This window comes from Lontra canadensis, unplaced genomic scaffold (genome assembly GCF_010015895.1).
Source record: "Lontra canadensis isolate GAN:19392208 unplaced genomic scaffold, GSC_riverotter_1.0 scaffold42, whole genome shotgun sequence".
NCBI lineage: Eukaryota > Metazoa > Chordata > Mammalia > Carnivora > Mustelidae > Lontra > Lontra canadensis.
Window position 1 is genome coordinate 13,744,077 of NW_022631036.1, and position 23,828 is coordinate 13,767,904.

General features: G+C 34.3%; 1 protein-coding gene across 1 annotated transcript in view; it reads right to left on the minus strand.

Moving 5' to 3' along the window:
- MIPOL1 (mirror-image polydactyly 1) overlaps positions 1 to 23,828 on the minus strand; it is a 311,611-nt gene that overhangs the window by 28,719 nt on the left and 259,064 nt on the right. The window contains exon 12 of the mRNA XM_032871240.1: positions 15,610 to 15,840. Within this exon, the coding sequence (XP_032727131.1) occupies positions 15,610 to 15,840 (231 nt within the window). The remainder of the gene's footprint in view (positions 1 to 15,609; positions 15,841 to 23,828) is intronic.

Here is a 23,828-nt window from a genome sequence, read left to right on the forward strand (position 1 = left end):
AAATTCTTCAATGCTTTCATCTTATTCTCTTTCAAACACATTTACCTAATCAATGTAGAGTTTATAGTGTTTAAGTTGTTACTTAAATGTTATCTCAAAGTTTTTCATGCATTTTTGCTATCTATCATAATATGATACAGGAAATATATGAAACCAATATAAAATTCAATTACTAAGGATAAAAATTTTATTAACAGGTCTCAGTTTCATTCCCTAACTAAGAAATATGATTCATATTTATTAATTTGTTCAAAGATACCACTAACATGTAGCTCCTCAGAATAATTAAAGTGTATATAAAATAATAAAAAAAGGATACAAACATTTTTATTGTTTTACTATTCACTGGATTTATTATTAAAAAAAAATTATGAGCAACACTATGACCAATTTATACCACACAATAAATGCTGTATTCTACAAAAGACAAATGTTTTCAGAGTCAATATAATCACAGCATACTTTCTTGGACTCATGTGTTCATTTACAGTTTGCTTATAATTGCTTCGTGGAGATAGGAGTTTGTACATTACAAAAAGGCTTTATTGATTTATTAGTTACAGAGTATACTAAGCATACTCAGAAACTGGAAAAGTTAGCTCTGGGGCTAGTATCACATAACAGCAAGTCGTAGAATACTGCAGAGCAAAAATCAGAGTGTCGGCATAGGAAAGATAAATGGTACAAGCTGGACTAGCAAAGACTAATATTTAGTAAGTCCACTAACAAGCAAATCAGGTCTTAGAGTTGTATACTTTGCTCATGATGAGAAAAACATTTACTTAATTTTTAAAAGCATACAGTTAATTATTCTATAATGAACTATTAAATTTCCTTTTTTGAAAAAGTTCTCGTATTTGAAGATATGTAAAGAAACCATTATCATTTATTTAGTGTGCTCCAATACACTTTTCCAGCAAGGAATTCTTTTCTTTCAATAATTTATACCCTAATTTAACTAATTCAGGTAATGTATTTGACTTTGTGTTGGGGGGTTGGTTGATAAATAATGAAAGTATTTTAAAATTATTTTTTGAGAAAATAAATGTTTTGTAAGCAATATAAAGTGTGTTAAAATCGACAAGAATAAAAAAAGGTGTGCAAAACTATATAATGAAATTCTCTAAAGCATCATTTGTTCCTTTTGTAATTTAAAAATTCATAGATCATGTAAGTCAAAGGTGGTAATGTCTGAGTTCCATTTTTGAAGTCAAAATATAAAATGATTATTAAACATTTTTGCCTTTTATGTTATTTTATTTTGCCTTTTAAAGTGGATTACTTTGATAACTTGTGAGCGCATATGAATGAGCTAGGTGGAGATTAAGCAAAGACCAGCATAGCATGTTCATGACTTAATCCCTCAGTTGAGCACAGCTGGTCAACATGTTGTTTTTGACTCTATTTTTTTCTTCTCAGCTGTAAATTGTTTAATTTCCACCCTTAATGGACAACTGAATACTTAGAGGAAGGAGAAAGTACACTGATGCTGAAACACAAATTAATGTGGGGCACAAATCTATAAATTAAAGAGAACCTCAAGGTTCTCTTCATCAGCTCCTTTGATCAAACTACTCATATCACCTTATTTCGTAGGTATGACTTAAAGAAAACAAAGGACAACAAATATTGGAATAATAGTTAAACTTAATTAGTCTTTACTTACGTGGAAGTAAAGACCAAAATATCTGTAATGTGCTATTTGTGGAAATATTCCAGCAAATGGATGCTGAGAAACCTCTATTATTTTCTTCTAAAGGTAGAATGTTAAGAATTCCAAATATCATCTCACAAGCAGTTATTTAATATTACTAAATTTTAATCTACTTTTTAATATGTATTTATCCTTAAACCAAACAATACACCATAATAAAACTTAATAAATTATGCTATTTCCTATATGGTCGAAGTAAGTCAAATATCATGTGGTGATACATATTATGAGTATTAAAGATTGTACTTAAATAAAATTATAAATCAATGCACGTTAACTTCTTTTTCTTATAACAACCAAAAGGCATGCTCACAATTCTACTTAGAGAATATGTATTACTACCAAAGGGATTCAAGAGTCAAGAAAGGCTGGGAAACACTGCTGAGTTTTTTCATCATTTTAAACCCAGAAAAGTTTCAATTAATGACGGAGGAAGCAAGTCACTGATATTCATACTGCCAAGTGAATCATAGCAAGCTAGAATAACTGGTTAGTTTTATTAAGGTATCTTATTAAGATGGCTTATTAAGCTACTCACTATTGTTTTCATAGGGCTTTAGGCTGATACTAAACTTTAAAATGTAGGATTCTTTCCTTCCTAACTTTCATAAAAGTCATATATAATTAGCACTGAATGAAATTTTCTAATGTCAACATTTCAAATTTTGATTAACAGGGAATACAAATCAACCTTATTCAAGTTTAATTCAAAAGACTGGCAACATCCTTTGGGAGACTAGTGGAGATAATATTCAATGCACCTTCAAACTTCACACTAAGCCAAGGGCCTAAAAAGTAAAAGTAATATTCAACTTATTAAGCTAGCATCGTCACAATAATTTTCTCTACCTGAGTTATGTTTGATTCATAAAAACCATACGTTCCCAGATTGAAATCAACATTTCGGGTCTAGACTGCAATCAGGACCACCCCACTGTTGATAGATATGATGACTGATCTACACAGATGATCAAAATAAAGACAAAGCAACAGTTGACAGAAGTGGTGCGGATAGTGACATAAGAAACAGACATTTCAGACAATGATAGACATTCTGGATAGTATACCGTGAAACACCTGATGACATTCCACGGGGTGGAAGAACTACAGTTCTTCAGCTCTATTACAGAACTATCATTTCTGAATATGAAACACCAGTCAGTAGAAATCATACAAGCTAGGGTAACTTTGTAAGTTTTCATTCTTATTTTTTAAATAAAGGTAAACCAGGAGTATTTTCTTTTTTCCTCCAGCAGTGTCTCTTTCACCTTTTATGGACTATTCAGGGCTAGAACTAGGGTGAGATGAATGAAGCACTCACTTCAGGTGAAAAATTTAAGGGGGTACGAAAAGCCTCACTAATAAAACTAAATAATTTACAATAAATATTTTAAAAAATTAAAGTTAACACACATTTTTAAAGATTTTATTTATTTATTTGACACAGAAAGAGAGCACAAGCAGGGAAGCAGCAGGCAGAGGGAGAGGGAGAAGCTGGCTCCCCGCTGAGCAAGGAGCTAGATGCAGGACTTGATACCACGATCCTGGGATCACGAACTGAGCAAAAGGTAGATGCTTAACTGACCGAGCCACCCAGGACTCACAACAAAAAAATTTCTTCATAAACAAAATCTCAAAATTTAAATAAAGAAAGGATGAGTGTCCTCTGATACTGATAAAATTCCCAAGGCAAATTTGTGCCAAATTTGGTCAGTGGGAAACTTTCTAAGCTGGCTCCTGTATCCTTTTGACATGACCTCATTAATCTTGCTTTCTGGTACAAGTACTTGCTTTCTGGTATAAAAGGATACTCTGGACTCATTGTACTTTCCCTTCTCCAGACCTAGGAGCTATCTCTTTCCCATCTACCTCCAAAGGCCAATAATTCATTAGTTGTGGGTTTCTCTTTCCTATTACTTCTATGCCTATTTTTCTTATAAAAGGTAGGATATTATAAGTACTTGATTTTTTTTCTCAGTTAGGAATATGTCCTGAAATCACTCAGTATCAGTTTATAGACCTTCCTTCCTTTCTCTTTTTCACAGTTGCATTGTATCCCACTATGCGAATATGTCATAGTTTATTAAACTACTCTCCTATTTGAATTTCTTTTGTTTGCTATTAAAAACAATCCTGGGGCCCCTGGGTGGTTCAGTTGTTATGCGTATGCCTTCAGCTCAGGTCATGATCCCAGAGTCCTGGCATGGAGGTTCCGCCCCCCCCCATCCCTGCTCAGCTGGGAGCCTGTTTCTTTCTCTCCTCCCAGCTCCTCTCACTCATGCTCTCTGTTGCTATCCTTGTCTCTCTCTCAAATAAATAAAAACAATCATGTAGGGATGCCTGGGTGGTGCAGTTGGTTGAGCCTAACTCTTGGTTTCAGCTCAGGTCCTGATATCAGGGCCCAGCATCTAGCTCCTCACTCAGCATGGAGTCTGCTTGAGATCATCTCTCCCTCTTTCTGCCCCACCCCCATTTGTAGTGTCTCTCTCTCAAGTAAATAAATAAATCTTTAAATAGCAGACAATCAAAAATCCAATCCTGTAATTCCTATGTTGCTTCATATTCATGGAGGTATATATTCTGGATGGATTCCTAGAAGCAATTTTCCTTAGTCAAAGAGTAAGGGCATCAGTAATTTTGTTAGATATTATCAAATTCTCCTCCACAGGGGTTTTACTATTTTGCATTCTTACTAGTAATGTATGAAAATGCACAGAATCCTTTTTACTTCCAGTTTCCAAGATCTTTGTGAACAATCTCTTTTTCCAAAGTTACATGGTATTTATTTTATGTCTCTGAGGTTAAATTTATTATTTTTCTCACTTACTATTTCTAGTTCCTAAAAGGTTATTATAATTTTTTATTTAAAACATTTTTATAACATTTATTATTAAAACATACTCTTTAGTCAATGTCTTATATTCATAGAGCATTTTATACTTTTCAAAATACTTTAATGCACATGCATCTTATTTGAGCTTCACAGCTGTATTCTGAAGAATAGAGCAAGTATATTAGTTCTACTTCCAGTTGAGAACACTGAGAAGAAACACAATTTCATGACTTCTACATCATACTCAGTTAATGACAATCATGGGTCCGGTTAGACACTGATATCTCTACTAGATAGTAAGTTGCCTCCCCTTTAACTTTCAATTCTAACGCTTTAATTTATTATATATTAGTGTCACTTATTAGATAAAAAGTATTAGGCATACAGACTTACTAATTATATTTACTTCACAAGTAGTAGAAATATGAAAGCTATTAATGAGTTATTTAAGGTTCATATGTTAAGCTTATTTTGGATAATAAAGCTTAATTTGGGGGGGTTAGCTCAAGAATTTTATAAACTATAAAGTGCTAATCACCTCTAATAATGTAATTTATTCTGGAAAAATATACCATTTTTTAATTCAAAGTATGATTCAGTTATGTAAGCAGTAACAAGTTGGAATACAGTGAATTACCTTTTCACATATAAGCAATTATTATGAATTTGTAAAATTGTAGAAAATCAAACACAAAGTAGCAAAAATGTAATTTCAAGTCTGCATTAAAGTTCAAAGACTTCCTTTGTACTAAACAATGTCTCTTAGCATTCTCTGAAGAGATAGGAAAAAAAGTTCTATTTCAAGTATAAAATATTTTGGCCTAAATTTTTAATTAGATTGATTCATCCTTGAGAATGGTAATATATATTTATCCTATCAAGTGGGCCTCAAGGAAATATTAAAGGATGACCTTAACAGACATTATAAATTGAGAATCCTCAAACAGAAGCAATGAAATCAGTAAATGTAAATATAAACCCTGATTTTGGTCTCTTTTTAATAATGTAAACTCTTTTCCATAAAACACAATCTGTATGTTAAAGATGTCATTTATTTTTGAAGTTGAAAAATAACAAAAAGACTTTAGACCCACATATAAAAGGTACTCTTTTTATCCTTTTCTGAGACATTGACCTGTATACTCATTTAAAAATGAACACCACATCTTTACGTTATTAAATCTTTGTTTTGATCTATTAGTATTCACCAAAGTGCCATTTTATAAAACCTCACACTGAATAGACAAGGCTGGAGGTGACCATCTGCAGCTTTAGAGTCTGCGTTTGAATTGATGAAAAGAGCTTTGTGTTTTCATTGCCAAGTTTGATTCTTCCAGTCATTAGGCATTCCCCTCAGATCGCATCAATGAAGCCGTGCTCTCTTACACCCATGTGTTAAATTCTCTTCTCCTCATGGTTTCCTTTGCCAGCTCTACTCAAGAATGACTATTGGGTCTTAGCCACATTCTTCTCACAGCTGTGTTAAAAAAGAGCATCAGAAAGTCTTCCTAAAACCCATATGTGTATCTGGTCAGTTCTCTGTCTCAGGGTCACCTCACATTGTGGTGTGATTATACAGAGATTCATTCTTGTTCTTGAACTGTGCTACTCCTACCACTCTGGGAAAGATTAGGCCCTCTAGTCAGTAGTAGAGAACTTCTTGGAAGACTGATGTGAAATATACATGGCTCAGAAGGCAAATTAATTCAAGGAAGAAGATAATTCAAGATTTTGAATGTTTTGCCATTGTGTAGCTTGTCAAACAGCAAATGGAAACATAAAGAGAAATAATATATGCTTTTATATGCTTTCAGGATACTGCTAAATGCAGCAAAAGAAAAAGTCAAAAGATGATGATGTCCCAGGGACTATTATGGTATAAATACCAAATGGTATGAATACCAAAAATACCAAATACCAAAAATACCAAAACATAAATACCAAAACAATTAAAAAATTACAATTATTAAGTTTAGTAAGTTCCAAAATACTGTTCACTACGTAATTTCTGGAAACTTATTTTTCTTTCTTTCTTCTTTTTTTTTTTAGAGTGTTTAATTACTTTTTTAAAAATTTTTATTTATTTTTAAAATTTCCTTAATTTCACTTTTAGTCAGTCTTTATATAGAAACACCTGACAAAGTAATTGATAGTAGTGGAACCCTTTTTTCTTTATACTTAGGTTAAGAACTAAAAAAAACCAAAAACTATTTGTAGAGTTGCCTGAGAATATATAACAATATGAAGAAGAAAGAAGATCACTTCTGCTGCTACTACATAATATATTGTTATAGAATGATTTTTTTTAACTATAAATGATCAAGAGTGGTTTATGTGTGGACAATGTTTATGATTTTACTGCCAGCTAAAGCTCACTGAAATAAGCAAAAGATTCTTTCTTTCTTTCTTTTTCTTTTTCTTTCTTTGAGTAGGCTTCCCACCCAGCGCGGAACCCAGCGTGGCACCTGAATTCATGACCCTGAGATCAAGACCTGAGCTGAGATCAAGAGTTGGACTCAACTGACCAAGCTGCCCGGGCCCCACAAAAAATTATTTTATTCTGTATTTTTTGAGGGCCAAATATGCACATGGGAAAATCCCTGACTTAGTGGGGAGAAATAACCAAGCATGGAATGTTAGAATCCAAATAAAATTGGTATCTCTACTTATTCTTGGGTTCAACTTAGGTTTTTACTAATTACATTTTGTGAATAAAAGCTATACCTAGAGTAAGGAAGTATATACCAGATTTTAGATGAGTATACTGAGGATTTATTAAAAAAAAAAAACACCAGACCTTGATTTATATAAAAATGTAGACCTTTCTATACTAATAGATAGATACATCACATTAAATTTTTCTATGCGTTTAAGAATAGGGAAAGCAAAGGAGGAGGTTCTGAGTGAGCTGTCAAGCATAATGAGGCCGAGCAACATCCAAGCAGGAATAATGAAAATTTCTTAAAAATCAAATTTTTATAATAGCTTCCCTCTTCCCTTTATTACTACAAAAGTAGTCTAAAGTACACTGGTGGTCAGCGCTATTAAGAAAGAAAGTTAAAATCACTTTATATATCTTGTTTTAATCGTTTCTAAAACTATCCTCAGGTAAGATGGATGAATGAGTTCTCCTGTCTTCACGGAAGTACCTGGGAGCGCTGTAACCTGTCACGGACTAAACAGTAAGACAGGCTTTAACCGGACCTAGAACAGAACCAAGGAAAAGGATGCTTGTCTGATCATATGGCCATTCTAAGGAACTCACATTTCCTATAAATGTGTGAAAATCACATTTGAATGTTTCTGGAGCAAAGAACTCCTGTTTTTTGTTTTTTGTTTTTATGTTAACCTGTCAAGTTCTGGTTAAAAATATTTGATCATTGTTTAGTGGATCCTATAATTCTCCTAATGTAATAGGGACATTATCTCTTTTAATTACTATAATATTGGGGTTAATGAAAAACATCAAAAATTCCTACATTTTATTTGGTCTTAAACTGAAATGGCATGGATCCCTCCCACATTTTATTCTTTGTTCTTTTACTTTCATTCCTTTCCATTGTACCCATTTGAAACATGTTTTATCTATCTTAGTAGGCAAAAATGTGTAATAGCTCAACTCTAGATCATCTATTTGAAGATAGGTTCTGAAGTGAAGAAGCAAATCAAATCTAAGCAGCTGTGCTGCAATTTCACTTTTTAGTCCTTACTTTCACGATCCTTATGATTCATTCCAAAAAGTTAACTATACAAGGGAACTTATCAGAGAAAATGCAGATTCTTAGGTTTAGAGAATTTCTTTTCTTAGTCTCCATCCTTTACTTTCCACTTCATTAGAATTTCTCAAGTTTTGGGTTAGGCTTCAATTCCAATAATCCTACATTAATCCTCTAGTAGAGAGGAATGCCATAGAAAATTAACACCATGTTTCTTTTTTGTTTCAAAGTGAGACCTTCCCTAAAGATAAAGGTGTAATCCCAACTCTTCAGTTTTTATAAAGAAATGAATAATACTTATCTATCAAATATGATAGGTATCTCTCTCTCTCTATATATAATAAAAGTAGCTCTAAAGAAACCTACTTTATGTACTCAATGGATGAGAAAGGTGATCCACTATACAAATATACAGTGGAATTAAATTTTTATAAAATACATACTTATTTGATAGTGTGTAAGACTTGTATTTCATAAGTTAAATATGCATTTAATTTAAAAATGTGTTATGATTTACAAATCCAGAATATTAAATTCTTAAAAAGCATATTATATGCTTAAGAATAAAAACTAAGCATGTTAGATGCTGTACATCTTAACAGTGACTGCTTAGGAGTCATCTGAATCCATTTTCCACATATAAATGACAATATCTAACTGGATCTAGATTTGGAAGGTGCCTTCTAGAGCTGATTGGGAAGTGATTTGTACATAAACTATCTTGAATAGGGGTGCCTGTCATTAAGCATCTGCCTTTAGCTCAGGTCATGATCCCAGAATCCTGGGATCGAGCCCCGCTTCAGGCTCCCTATTTGGCGGGAAGCCTGCTTTCCCTCTCCTAGTTCTTCGGCTTGTATTCCCTCTCTCTCTGTGTCTCTGTCAAATAAATAAATAAAATCTTTAAAGAAACAAAAACAAAAACAAATTATCCCAAATAAATTATTCGACTCATTATGTGCTGAGGTATGTATAATATTTCACAGAACTTTTAAATCTCAAGCACAAAATAAATTTTGAAGAGCAATTTCCAGAAGTTTTAAATCCTCCCGTCTATTAATAATATTAATAAAATCAATTTTCAACTTTATATTAGTGATTTATACCTTTGAGTTGAGAATTGTGAAACTTATTCTTCGATTTAATCAACATTTATAAAGTGTTCAGACATCTGTACTATTGTCTTGCTACTTAAAGTCCAACCAATAATTTATTTAAAAAAAAATCACAGGTAAAATTGGCAAGAAGCAGAGTAATTTTAGTAAAAAGGCAATATAATTTTAATACCTTTTGTATTTGACTATGTAAGGATAATTTACCACAATTTGTTTTCATTATGGTTAAAATCAGATTCCAGAGCCAGCAACAAAACTACAAAGTTTAGTGATGTCTTTTGATGAAAAGAAGGCAGTTTGTTTTTGTTTTTTTTTAACCAAGAAACTGTGGAAATGCTCTGTTTCCCTTACCAGCACTCAGAGTCATCTACCCGGTTTTATAATTCAACCTGCAAACAGATTAAGCAGCTGAGTTTGTGGAAAGTATGTTTGCTCTACGCTAAGAAACCTTGTGTGACACTATGGCGACTCCCCTGACACCTCGAAGGGAACTACAGACAGTCCTCATCAGCAGGGAAACCGGGCTGAGAATTCACAATTTCCTCGTGACCTCAACTTCTTCATAGAAATCAGTATTTGACCAAGAGGCAGGAAAGACTTCTTGTTAGCTTACATGTACTCTTCCTCCTTCTTTTTTTCCCTGTTAATACGGCTCAAAAGCTTGGGATACCCTATATTTCAAAAGGAAATGCTTTATGCTGATCTTTGATATTTTAATTATGCAATTAGAAATGAGAACACAAGTAAATTTTAAGTAACTGATTTTTTTAAAGTATGAAAATAAAGAAAATTTTATTTTATTTTTATTTTATAAAGATTTTATTTATTTGACAGAGGGAGAGACAGTGAGAGAGGGAACACAAGCAGGGGGAGTGGGAGATGGAGAAGCAGGCTTCCTGCTGAGCAGGGCACCCGATGCAGTACTTGAACCCAGGACCCTGGGATCATGACCTGAACTGAAAGCAGCCACTTAAGTGACTAGCCACCCAGGTACCCTAAGAAAGAAAATTTTAGATAGTGATATATTTTTTCTTGAAAATATGTTTAAAAGTTTAGAATTTTTGTCCTTTGTCTTTTTGTCTGATCTACTTATTATATAGTTACGGTTTATGAGGGATTGAATCATATCAGTATAAATCTGGCTCATAGTAAAGATGGTTATGTGACAAAAGTTACTTTACTGTAAAATCTAGAAGCTTTGGAGAGCTTCTAACCTTATAAGCCTAGTTGTAAATACTTTTAAGTAATTATGTGTAGCTTAGGTACATTAAGTGTAGTCAAATATATTTTTAAAATCCTTCAGAAACCTTGTGTTCTAAGCCACAAGAACCATATCTATAGACAGACAGATGGGAAATAAAATATATCATAAAGAACAACAGAGTTTTAAATCTCTCGTGATGATAAAAATATCCCTTAATGGATTTGTGTGTCAGTTTTCTCTTTAATAAACAAGGATTATGGATGGTCCTTAGCAGAATCATTAAGAGAAGTTTCTCTTACAAGTTCCTATGTGCTTAACCTGCTCTTTAGTTCCCTCTACTTCCACATGGCTCACCAAGACTAAGTGCATCCAGGATCAGCCAAAGAGCAACCTAAAACCGAAATGACAATGTGTTCTTCCACAAACATACACATTTTTGAAACACAGGTACCTTAACCTTGCTTAACCCAAGGGAATGGATTTCCACTGGTGAAATTTTAGGCTTTTTGACATCTGGACTAAGAAGCAATTTCTGGACAATGAGGTCTGGCATTCTTCACACTTTCTCCTATCAGAGTTTCTACCTATATATATTGGCTAGCTTATGGATGGTAATTCTGCACCACTTTCTTTTTCAGGAATACTCCCACAGACTAAAAAACTTTAAGAAATTCATTTGACTCGGGGTGCCTGGGTGGCTTAGTGGGTTAAAGCCTCTGCCTTCGGCTCAGGTCATGATCCCAGGGTCCTGGGATCGAGTCCTGCATCGGGCTCTCTGCTTGGCAGGGAGCCTGCTTCCCTTCTTTCCTCTCTGCCTACTTGTGAGCTCTGTCAAATAAATAAATAAAATCTTCAAAAAAAAAAAAAAGAAAGAAATTCATTTGACTCTAAAAGGAAATAAAATATAAATTTAAAATTCTATAATTACTAGAAATAGCATATAGTCTCTCCACCATTATTGAAGATTTCAGATCTTTTAAATGTAATTAAACTTGATGGAAGCTGGTGCATAGAGAAAGGGTTAAAAGCCCACTAGAAAGTCAGACACCACAGGAGTCATGGTGCCAGTGAGAGAGGCAGGCAGGACTGGCCACAAAAGTCATACTTTTCTACGAAACTCTTATACTAGCATGGGGTACTGGGTTGGGATAAAATTTTTTTTACCTAGGGCCTATAGCAGATCAGAGCAGATTTGAAATTTTCCTGTGTATTCCTGACGTGACCAGCTTTTACTTTATTCTGTCATCCCATCAACCTTTTAAATTGTTCTAGTTCGTTTGTTCATAAGTATTTACACAGTACCTACTTTATAGCAGGCATCTGTGTGAATATTTGCAGGCGATATGGATACAAAGATGAAGGGAACACTGTTTATGTCTTGAGAATGCTCAGTGATGGGTAATTTTGCAGGAAGTAGACAGGAAAACAGATAAAGCAATTGTAACACCTAGATGATTAAGACCTTTAACAAAGATATGGATTAGGTACTATAAAAAAATTAAAGCATAAAGAAACATCACAGAGGTGACGTTAAGACTAGACTTTAATGAGTAACAAAAATTTGGTACTAGAAGGGAGGTACTAGGTACTAGAAGGGAGGAATATGCTTTAAGAAGAAGAAATAGCTTGTGTAGAGATACTGTGGTTGGGTTGGTGGGAGGAAATGATACCAGGGAATGGGAGAAGGCCAGAAAGGTGATAGGCCTCATATATCCTGCTCAGTTGTTTATGCTTTAGCGTGTAGGGATGAAGGGCCCTGAAAGATTTCAAATAGGGAAGTAATAGAACCTGATTTCATTTTAGAAAACTTCCCTCTGGTGGCAGCGAGTAAGACATACCTGAGAGCTAGAGGCAGGTAAACTAGTCTTGTGATTATTTCAGACTAGTTGGAGGATGATGAGGTCCTGAAATGATGCAATTAACAAGTGAGGATGGAATAGAGGAAATCAGGTGATTCTTCGGCAGCGCAGAAAAACCAGAGACTCACAGCAAAGTGAATGTGAAAACTCAGAAAGAGTGAGGGAATAAAGATGGTGCTGAAACTGTTGAAGACCATTACTGAGATGGGAGATACAGGAGAATGGCGAGGGCTTTATTTTCAGGGGAGGAATCCTTAACAAACATACTATGACAACACAGAGAAGAAAGTGATATTTAACTTTCTAGGAAGTTGAAGAAGCCTTTGCAGAGAAGAGATACTTGAATGAGTCTTGTTAGTTGCATGAGTATGATTATACTAATAATTTATAACATGCTGAAAATAAAGTAATTGGCATTGAACTAGGTATCTTACATGGTATCCTCATATCAAACCTGCCTGTGAAGTCAGTAATACTGTGTGAATTTTTCAACTGAGGAACTTTTGCTTCCAGGGGTTAAGCAACTTGCCCCAAATCTCACAGGTAATAAGTAGGAAAGCAAGGATTGAAATACGGGTCTTTCTGACTTGACTACAAAGCCTGCCTCTATCCTCTCTGCCGCACTGAATCTCATAGGATGAGTAAGTTTTTCATGAGGGAAAGGGTAAAAGGCTCTAAGCAGAGGAACCCACATATATAATGGTATTCGGTCCAGAAAAGATAGAGCCCTTCTGAAGAACGGGATATTACAGTGTGGAGTGAAATGGCAAGACAAGGAGGGACGATGCAAGATGCATTGTTCTAAAGGCATTACATGTTTATCTCATCTAATTCTTACAACATTATGAGTGGGAGTATTACTAACCATATATTATTATCTGCAGCAGCACAGTGTTTTTAAAATAAAGTGTACAAGTTCACGTACCTATACATTTGCATCCAGATTCTGAGCTTTTAAACCACTATGCTACATTACCAAAGATATGGGAGCATCCTTACTTATTGTTTACCATGATCATATGTTAGTTTTATAATAAAAATATAATTAGAAATGGGCCACTGAATTTAACAGGAAATTGCTGGCAATCTTAAAAAGAACTGTTTCAGTACAAAAGCTAGCCATAGTGTACTGAGTAGCTCCGGAGTAAATGGAATTAAAAAATTAGATGCTGAATATAGATCAGTTATTCAAGAAATTTAGTTGTGAAAGGAAAAGGGGAAATATGCACCTTTATAGTTCACACTGTAGTTACTTCCTGGAATACTGACATATTTACAAAGGACCTTCAAAAATAATTGCTACTAACAGTAATTTCAGATTATATGGAGAATACTAATACCATCTAACAAAGACTTTTAAGTTGGTTTCCTGGAAGGTTAGCCTCTTAAATGCTATAAAGTAGGTTGATGCCCACATTAACTACAATGAAGGTACACTGCCCCATTGAGGGCAACTAAAAATATAGCAGACTGAATACAAATAGGAGAGCCTCATCGTATTTCATCTAGGTCTTATTGCTGGAAGTAAGAATAAAAGATTCAACATTCAAATTTAAATTTAACATTTAAATGACATAATTGTTTCACTTAAACTCTGTCCGTTGATTGGTGTCATTCCATTAAAACCTTTTGATCTGCCCATGGTTAAATGTGAAGACTAGGAAAATATAGTAAGTTTCTTAAAAGGTTAAACTTATTCAACTTAAAGCATTATCTGAGGTGATCTTTCTACTTCAATACTGATATATTTCTATATCAATACAAAGTATTTTTAAAATTATTTTTTATAAAAAAATAATAATAGTTGATGAGATCTAAAAAATAAAAGGTTGACATTTCCAAAGATTTTACAGAAACTTAATTGGTCTCTGGGAAGCACTGTTTTAGGGAATTTTAGTCAGGTATATAAATTTCAAGAATTACATGTAAAGAAAACTTGGATATTTGTAATTATTTGTAGACTTTAAGCAAACAGAGCTAACAGACCCTGACTGTCAAAAGGTACTGATTTGTAATTTACAATGCAATGAGACCCACCTATGTATCTTAGTGTTTTTAGAATGTTAATGTACACTGTGAATAATTAGATATAGTTTCTGACTGAACATAAACTTAATCTTTAAACCTATAAAAAATAGAATACTTACTATAAATCATAAATTTCAAGGTACCCTGATCATATAAAGATTTTAATATGCATAATTTCTGATCTATTTTAAAAGGGTTCTTAACTACAGATTTACCTGACCTTGGGATACCATTCAAAATGTAATTTCAGGGACACTGAGGAAATGGTTGAGATGATTTATTTTCAAATAAAAAGTGGTAAGAAGTAAGAAATTTTGAAGTTAGCACAACTTCATATTGTAAGACTGAAAAAAATTAAGGAAAAAGTATGTCTTAGGAACTGAAGGCAATTAAATATATGAATGACAAAATGCTGTTAACAACTCATAAAGATGGGATTATTTAAAAGTGACAAGTTCCATTCCATTAAAGCTGCCTTAGGAAATTCTGCTACAGTGTTCAAGTCCCTTAAATTAACAAATTATCTCTTTGTATGATATGCCCTATGTTAACGTTTTGCTGGCTATCGTTAAGGACTGATTGGTTTTTGTAGCTTTATTTAAATTTTAACAAAAATGCAAAGATCATCGAAAATAAACTAATGTAATTATGCACTGTGAAAAGCTGCCCTGAATACTTCAAAAGAACCACACATACAAATTAAGTCCACTGTAACTATTCCATGTGCCTAGAGGTCTCAGACTGCAAAATCACAGATGATCTCAACTCAAGCAGGATTATCACAAAGCTAAGTGAGTAAAGTTGGTTACTTGACTGCCTCTTCCCCTTGCCAATAACTTTACCTACTACCTATGAAAGGATTTTAATGGTATAGCCTCCAGGAACTAATGAAGATCAGTTATTAAATAAAAGTGGTTTGCTCTCAACAGTAACTACGATTCCCAAGTGAATGACTTTTTTGACCCCCAACTATGGGCAGGATAGGCAATCTAAAAAATAAAAAAGTCCATTTGGCTCAATCTACTTTTGTCATAAACCATTAACAGCATGACTAATAAATAATCTATTATTTAGCTGCAAAAAAGGAATTCTTGTTTTGTTTTGTTTCATGCTTTTGAAACCATGCAAGATCATTTTACTTACTTCTGCACTTTGTCATTGGCCGCTTGGGAGGCCTCCATGGCGTGCTGAAGCTCTAATTCCATGTTTGCTCGATCTGTCAGAGCTTGCTGCAGTTGGGTAGCCAGTTCCTCATTCTCTTGTTGAGTGATGGATACAATGTTCTCTCTACTTTTTAAAGCTTCTTCGTAAGTGCTAAGGGTATGGTTAAACTGATCTTTCAGATTTTCTTCTTGGGATAAAGATTTGTGCAAACTGAGAAAAACATAAAAATAAATAATTGAAACATAAATATGTGGTCTTCCTGACCAACAATCTATTTAACAAAAATCTCCATAAGAAACACCCATTTCTAAAAATCAATGAAGACTCACTTAAATGGGTAAATAAAAATAATTTTTATATCACAATATTATCTTTGATAATTATTCTATTTCTCTGCTTCTAGGCTGAAAGCTTCCCAAATGATCATTGATGTTACTCAAGCAGGCAAGAAGATGCTGCAAGATGTTAAATTAATGACATCAGTGTAAATATTACATTCAGCTTTCTTTAAAAGGAATAGCGGATAATTGGAAAATAAAGCCTCTCTAGGTAAATACAAGAATACGACAAGCTGACTGTGAAGAAGTGAGAAGTAAGAGAATGGGCATTGGTTTAGCAGATCCAGGCTTTCTTCAGCTGAGCACTTAATGAGAATGAATGCGGGCTGTATGAGCACTGGTCAGCCCATACACAGATATAAATGAAGTTAAAATCACTAGTCTGACTGCACAGAAATAATACATATTCAGGTACCTTTTCTTTTTGTTAATGAATCTCATGCCAAATATATCCACTCATTAAGTCATACAGAGAAATAGCATATAAATTAAGACTAAATGAATGCAGAAGAAAATGCAGACAAATAGAACCCTAAAATGCTAAAGGTCAAATCTTTGATATGTCATTACACCTACCGCCTGAGGTTATTTTGAAATGGCACCACGCACCTCACTCAATTAAATAAAGACATTTTGAAAATATAAATATTTAATAAGGGAAATTTAAAATCCACACAGGAGATGTTCTTTTTTTATTAAATAAAATCATTTCAGTATATGCATACAAAAGAAATGTCGATTGGAGACTTGAAGTAAAACAACCTAACTATATAATACAGATTGATGATGTGAAAGAAAGTAATATAATTCTGAAAGCTTCAAAAAGCTTGTCAGGGAACTTTAGCACTGGCTGAATATCTAGTCTGATACTTTATTTAAAACTGTTCAAACCAAAGTAATTATATATTTCTTCTTTTTGTTTAAGTAACCTATAGATCTCTCTAGTGTGCTCACTTTGTAGAAGGTGTCACACAGAAATAAGAAGGACATGAAACAGGGACAGTCAGCATACCAAAAGACATCATTTCAAGATCCAAATTAGTTCTTAGAAAGAAAGACCGCTACTAAACTGTGGCCAGTTGATTACTACATAAAAATAAGAAAGGTGTTTAGTGCTGTATTTGTAGAGTACAAAGAAGTATCTTTCTTTATAGTTTTCACCTTGTTATCTAACCCTTATTTCATTTTTTCTAAGTTCTTTCGACCAATCCATATGCCTAAAGGTTCCCATCTCTTGCCCATTTTCCTATCCTTTCTATGTTCTTTCACACTTTCTGATTCCTCTTATTCCATGTTCGTTTCCATCAAGCCACCTCTTTGGCTACTTGAAAGATCCAAGAAAGAAAGAAACTAAAAACAAACAAAACAAAAAAGCTTGAAAAAAAAAAAGTCTCTTTATGTTCTTTACACTTAAAAGATTATTACTTACATTTTAATTGTTAATTATATTTTAAATTACACAGAGTACACAAATCCAAACTATTCAGCTTGACAAAATGTAAAGAACAAAATATGTAATAAACCCAGAAGATTCCCCTCTGTTCCCTTCCAGTTAATTCCCCTTTCCCAAAGCAATCACTTATTCAACCTCTATTCAGATTAGTATTGTCTGTTTTTGAACTTTTGGTCTGGCTTACTTTATTTAATAAGGCTTATGAGATTCATCCTACTGTTGTATGTAGTTCACTGCTTTTATTGCTATGAAGTATTCTGTTATATAAATATACCACAATTCATTTAATCATTCCACTATTACTATTAATATTCTTGCATGTTATCTTTTGATGGACCGAAGTACTCATCGCCGCTCCCCACTTCTCTGAGATATAACTGACATAAGTACTCCTTCCTGAAGTAAGAACTGCTCTATAGGGTGTATGTATGTTCAGATCAAGCAGATGCTGCACAGAGTTTCCCGAAGTGGTCCTACCAATTTACACTCTCACCTGCAGCATATGGGAGTCACAATTACTCTACATTCTCCCTTCGAGTATTCTCCCTACTGGTAAACTATAGCCATTCTTACAGGGGTGCAGTGCAATTTCACTCTCTTAATATTGTCTTTTGATGAATATTAAGTTCTTAATGTGAATGAAGTCCAATAAATCATTGTTTCTTTAATGGCAGTGCTTTTTATAACCTATTTAAAAAAATCTTGGCTTAACTGTTCCTTTATGTTTTACCCTTATGCATATGGTCTTGTTTAAAGTTCACAGGGGACAGCTTCGTTTGGGAATTCTGCATTTGTCTACCATGTCCATAACACTATTCAGTATACTCTCGCCAATTAAATATTAAGAATCAATGACTCGGTTTTTAAAATCTCACCTTTATTAAAACGATGGTATCCCAATTTTAATTCTCTAATCATTCATCACTTTCTGGTTGTCTATCCTTTAATTTTTTTTTCAAATTTAATCTCATTTTTCTCTCAGTTGGACCTGTGACTGGGATCCCTAACTCTCAAGCTCAAAACACTACTCATCATTCAAAATGCCTTGGAAACCTTTAAATACCAATCAAGACTTTCTCAAACAGAAGCAGTAGCTGGAATGATGTTTTAAAACAATAAAACAGATAATGCCACTTAAAATCCTGCAGGGCCATCTCACTGCACTCGGAATAAATCTCTACAAATAACAACAAATTGTTTATTTTAATTCACTAAACCTCACAACAACTTATGAGAGAAGTCCTATCAATATTTTTTTTAATAGATGAGGAAATTGAAGCAAACATAGGGCAGTATTTTAGTTAATCTCACACAGCTAACAGAACCAGACTCTCAACCCACAGTCTTTCTCCTGGGCTGAAAGGTGAAACACTCCTCCCAGCTGGCCATGAGCCACGGAGCCCTGTATCATTTGTTCTCTCTTCCTCCTCATCTTCTAGCCAGACATTCAGTTTCTCAAGTCCGTCAAGCTTTTCCTGCTTGAAGCATTTGTTTGTAATGTCTCTCTCCTCTCCCTGACAAACTTCTCATTCATTTGGTCTCAGCATGAATACTGCTTTCTCAGATAAAGCTTCATGATGTTTCAATCTAAATTCTGGTGTTCTTTCTTTGTTATTCTGTCTCAATGACCCTAGTCTTTTTCTTCTTAGAACTTACAATAATTTGTGGTTTTTTTCAGTTTCATCTTGTGATCTACTTCCCAATTCTACAATCTATTTACAAAGGGCAATTTTTTTAAAAATGGGGACACATTCCTTAGTAACTTCAATAAATAAAAATGCGGATATTTCTAAGGACACTTTCTTATCAGAATAAAGATGAAGCAGAGGGGCTAGATTCCTAGCATATATAAATCTCTACCATTTAGAGTGTATTTTTGTTTTAATACTGTTTTTTTTCCCTCAGAGTGCTCTTCCCTAGGGCCACCTCGTTTAGCTTTTTTCATAGAGTCAAATCACATTTAACCTCTTCTCAAAGTTATTGATTTTCAGATGCATTTCTAGCAATGGCAGCAGAATTACAATTTATTGGTCTTAAATGACGTCATATTGGAAAATACTTGAATTTTAGTAAGAATAAATGATAAAACAACAGCAGAAAAGAGCCATTAAATCGGTCTCAGAAGTTCCAAAGCCTGTGGCTCATCCAGGATTCACAAAGAATGGCAATTATTTACGTTTATCATGAAATTAATGAGGTAATATCTGCAAGGTTTCCACTCACTCTTACAGTTTTCAAGTGATATAATTATTTTTTTAATTTTTGTTATTATAGAAAGTGAGACTTTGAAGATATTTTTACTTGGTAATTTTTCATATTATAATTCTAATCCAAAGCAAATGAGAGCGTACATTGCCTCTTACGCTGCTCACCACAATGAGTCCGACAGCAGGCCAGGGTCGAAAATACCCTTGGATGGGCACTCTACTAGTAAGCAGCATGTAATGGATTTCCTTTCTGGGGTGGTTTCTTTTTTTTTTTTTTTTTCTTTTTTTTTTTTCTTTTTTCAGTGTTCAAGATTCATTGTTTATGCACCACACCCAGTGCTCCATGCAATACATGCCCTCCTTAATACCCACTACCAGGTCCTCTGAACCCCCCCCCCCCCCTCCCCGCTTCTGGAGTGGTTTCTGTCTTAGTTTCAATTCCCTCAAGTCCGTGGTCATGACTTTTCCTAGTCCCTGACCCTCTGAACTGCCTCAGCTTAAACTACTTTGGAATTATCAAGCTTATGACCCAATTTTACGTTTTGTTTACAGATAGTTATGTTCTCCTGAGCTTATCTGCTTTCCTGCTTGCAGAACTTGCTTTCTCTCAATTGTCATGTCACACGTGGATTCAGCTTATTCTTGCAACTAGTACTTTTCCATTTATACCAAGTGTTAATGCTACTTTTCCTGGCTTCTTCTTTTGTCTCCGTGATCAGGTATTAACTTAAATCCTTCATGAGTCACTTTACTCAGCATCCTACAATATGCACTTATCTTCTGCTCATTCTTCTTTTATTTACAGTAATTGCTCAATCAAGTGTTTTATATATGTTGTTTTAATTGGATAAATATGTTCAAATTAAAAATTTAGAGGTGAGGTACCACAGTATAAACCAACAACTATTACCTAGGAGTAATTTTGTCCCTTAGGGGCCATTTGCAACATCTGAAGACATTTCTAGTTGTCATAACTTGAGGAGGGGAGTACTACTATCATTTAGTGGGTAGAGGCCAGAGATAATGCTAAGCTTCTTCCATTGCAGGGGACAGTCTAATGTGTCAAAAATGCCAAACCTGGTGTACATGCAAAGATTTTGGCTTTGGATTTTGAAGAAGCGGATTCAAATTTCAGTCCTGTCATTCACTCTGTATGACCTTAGGAAGATACTTTACCTGAGTATTAATTTCATCAACTCAAGAACAATGAGAAAAATTTCATGGAGTTCACATGAGAACAAAATGACGTGATCTAGCTATGTGAAAATACCTAGCACAACACCTGGTAAAGAATGGGCACTTACCTTGTGTAATTCTTTTTTTTTTTTTTTTTAAGATTTTATTTATTTAATTGACACACAGAGAGAGAGGGATCACAAGTAGGCAGAGAGGCAGGCAGAGAGACAGGGAAGCAGGCTTCCCGCTGAGCAGAGAGCCTGACGCAGGGCTAGATCCCAGGATCATGACCTGAGCCAAAGGCAGAGGCCCAACCCACAGAGCCACCCAGGCGCCCCCGCCTTGAGTAATTCTTAAAAGAAATAATTTATCTCTAATTTTGAATGATATCTTATACAATACTCAGACATTTTACAAATAGTTTGATGAAAATCAACTGCCTGTTTCTACAGGTTTTTCATGAATTGAGAGAAATAACTCGTTTTCTTAACCTTTATCACTTACTGATAACATTCTTAAATCATTCTGAAAAACAAAAAAAGAGGGAGGTTTGGCTTGTTTTACCAAATTAAAATAAATAAAGACAAAGCAAGTATGAAAGGCAGAAGTATGTGCTACCCAATCCTAAGTGTACATTTTCTGAGAGGATAGTGTCTGTATTTACTTCCTGGTTTACTGCATCAATTAGTTTGATCTGAATTTCTGACCTGTGATTTGCCTTCTCTCTGAAGAACTTCTTTTAACATTTTCTGCAAACAGGTGCATTGGCGACAAATTCCCTCGATTTTTGTTTATCTGAGAAAGTCTTTATTTTCTTTTACCTTTGAAGGGTAATTTTCTGGGATACAGAATTCTAGGTTGATGTCCCAGGTTTTAGTCTGACATTCAAGGTAGTCCAAAATTCTATTCTACTTTTCAGATTTCATCCTACATACTCTATCAAAATTATTTATTCTAGCCAAATAGAAATATAAATTGTTCTTTGAAAATGCCGTCGCACTTTCCCCTTTGCATTATTGCTCACGCTGTTGCCTTCACTTTTCCTTTCCCTCCCCCATCACCACGCTTCAAGATCCAGACTGCAACAACTGTCATGAAGTTACCCCCATACCCTCCTGCCCAAGGGGACACTTCTTCCTCTGAGCTCTCATACCCTTTCTATATTCCTTATATTATATTTATCACTTTCTACTATCCTCTGTAGTTATTATATACTTGTCTTCTTTCCTACTAGGTTCTAATACTATTGAAAGAGGGAATAATGTTTTATTCTTCTTTGTTTCCTTCGAGGGCCTAACTCAGTGGCTTCTCTACAGGAGGCATACAAAAAGTTACTTATTGGATGTTGTTGCTTTAATTCTCTATTTGAACAAGTGGCCTCAAGTATTGTAAAAGGATCACATCAATTTTCTTTCCTTTCCTTTTCTCTGTATCTTAAGGTACAGCTCCATATGTTCCATAGTTTACCTTTACTCATGCTTTATTCCCTTACTTTTTTGGGGATATTTTAAAAATAAACTCTTTGTTTTGAGATCATTGTAGATTCACATGCAGTTGGCAAGAAATACCACAGAAAAATCCCTGTGTCCTTTACCTACTTTCCCACAATGGTAATATTTTCTAAAATTATAGTATAAAAGCACCACCAAGATAGTGACATTGATACGGTCGAGACAAAAAACAGTTACATCACTACAAAGATCCCTCATGTTTCCCCACCACTCCTTCCCCTTCTTAAATGCTAACCTCTAATCTGTTTCCCATTTCTATAATGTTGTTTCAAGAATGTTTTATAAATGGAAAGGTTGCTTTTGGAACTGTCTTTTTTTATTCAGTATAATTTTCTGGGGATTCATGTATCAAAAATTTTTTGTTGCATGTATCAAAAATTTGTGCATTTTTTTTAAGGAAATGGTCCATTACTTTAAAGTTGTGCCATTTTTATGTGTGTAGAGTTGTTGACAGTAATCCTTATTTTTATATCTGTAAATTCTATAGTGCTATCCTCTGTTTCATTCCTGATATTGGTGAAGTGTCTTTTCTCTGCTCTTATATGCTTCTTTCTGTTATCTTTATCATTTCTTCCTCCTGCTTATTTTGCATTTATTTTTTCTGTTCTCTTTCTAGATTCTTGACGTAGGGGCTTAGATTATTGATTTGATATATTTCCAATTTTCCTTAATGCATTTAGTATTCTCGGCACTGCTTTAGCTGTGTCCCACATATTTTAGTTTGCTGTATTTTTATTTTCACTGACTTCTATGTATTTTAAAAAATTTCCCTTGAAGAGCTTCCCTATGACCCTGCAATTGCACTACTGGGTATTTACACCAAAGATACAGATGTAGTGAAAAGAAGGGCCATCTGTACCCCAATGTTTATAGCAGCAATGGCCACAGTCGCCAAACTGTGGAAAGAACCAAGATGCCCTTCAACGGACGAATGGATAAGGAAGATGTGGTCCATATACACTATGGAATATTATGCCTCCATCAGAAAGGATGAATACCCAACTTTTGTAGCAACATGGACAGGACTGGAAGAGATTATGCTGAGTGAAATAAATCAAGCAGAGAGAGTCAATTATCATATGGTTTCACTTATTTGTGGAGCATAACGAAAAACACGGAGGAAAAGGGGAGATGGAGAGGAGAAGGGAGTTGAGGGAAATTGGAAGGGGAGGTGAACCATGAGAACTATGGACTCTGAAAAACAATCTGAGGGTTTTGAAGGGGCGGGGGGTGGGAGGTTGGGGGAACCAGGTGGTGGGTATTAGGGAGGGCACGAATTGCATGGAGCACTGGGTGTGGTGCAAAAACAATGAATACTGTTACGCTGAAACGAAATAAAAAATTTAAAAAAAATTTCCCTTGAGAATTCCTCTTTGATTCATGGATTATTTAGAAATGCATTGTTTAGTTTTCAAGTGTTTGGAGATCTGTTATCTTTCTGTTACCAATATTTGTTCCGATTCTACTGTGGTTAAAGAGCATACACTGTATGATTTCAGTCCTTTTAAGTCAA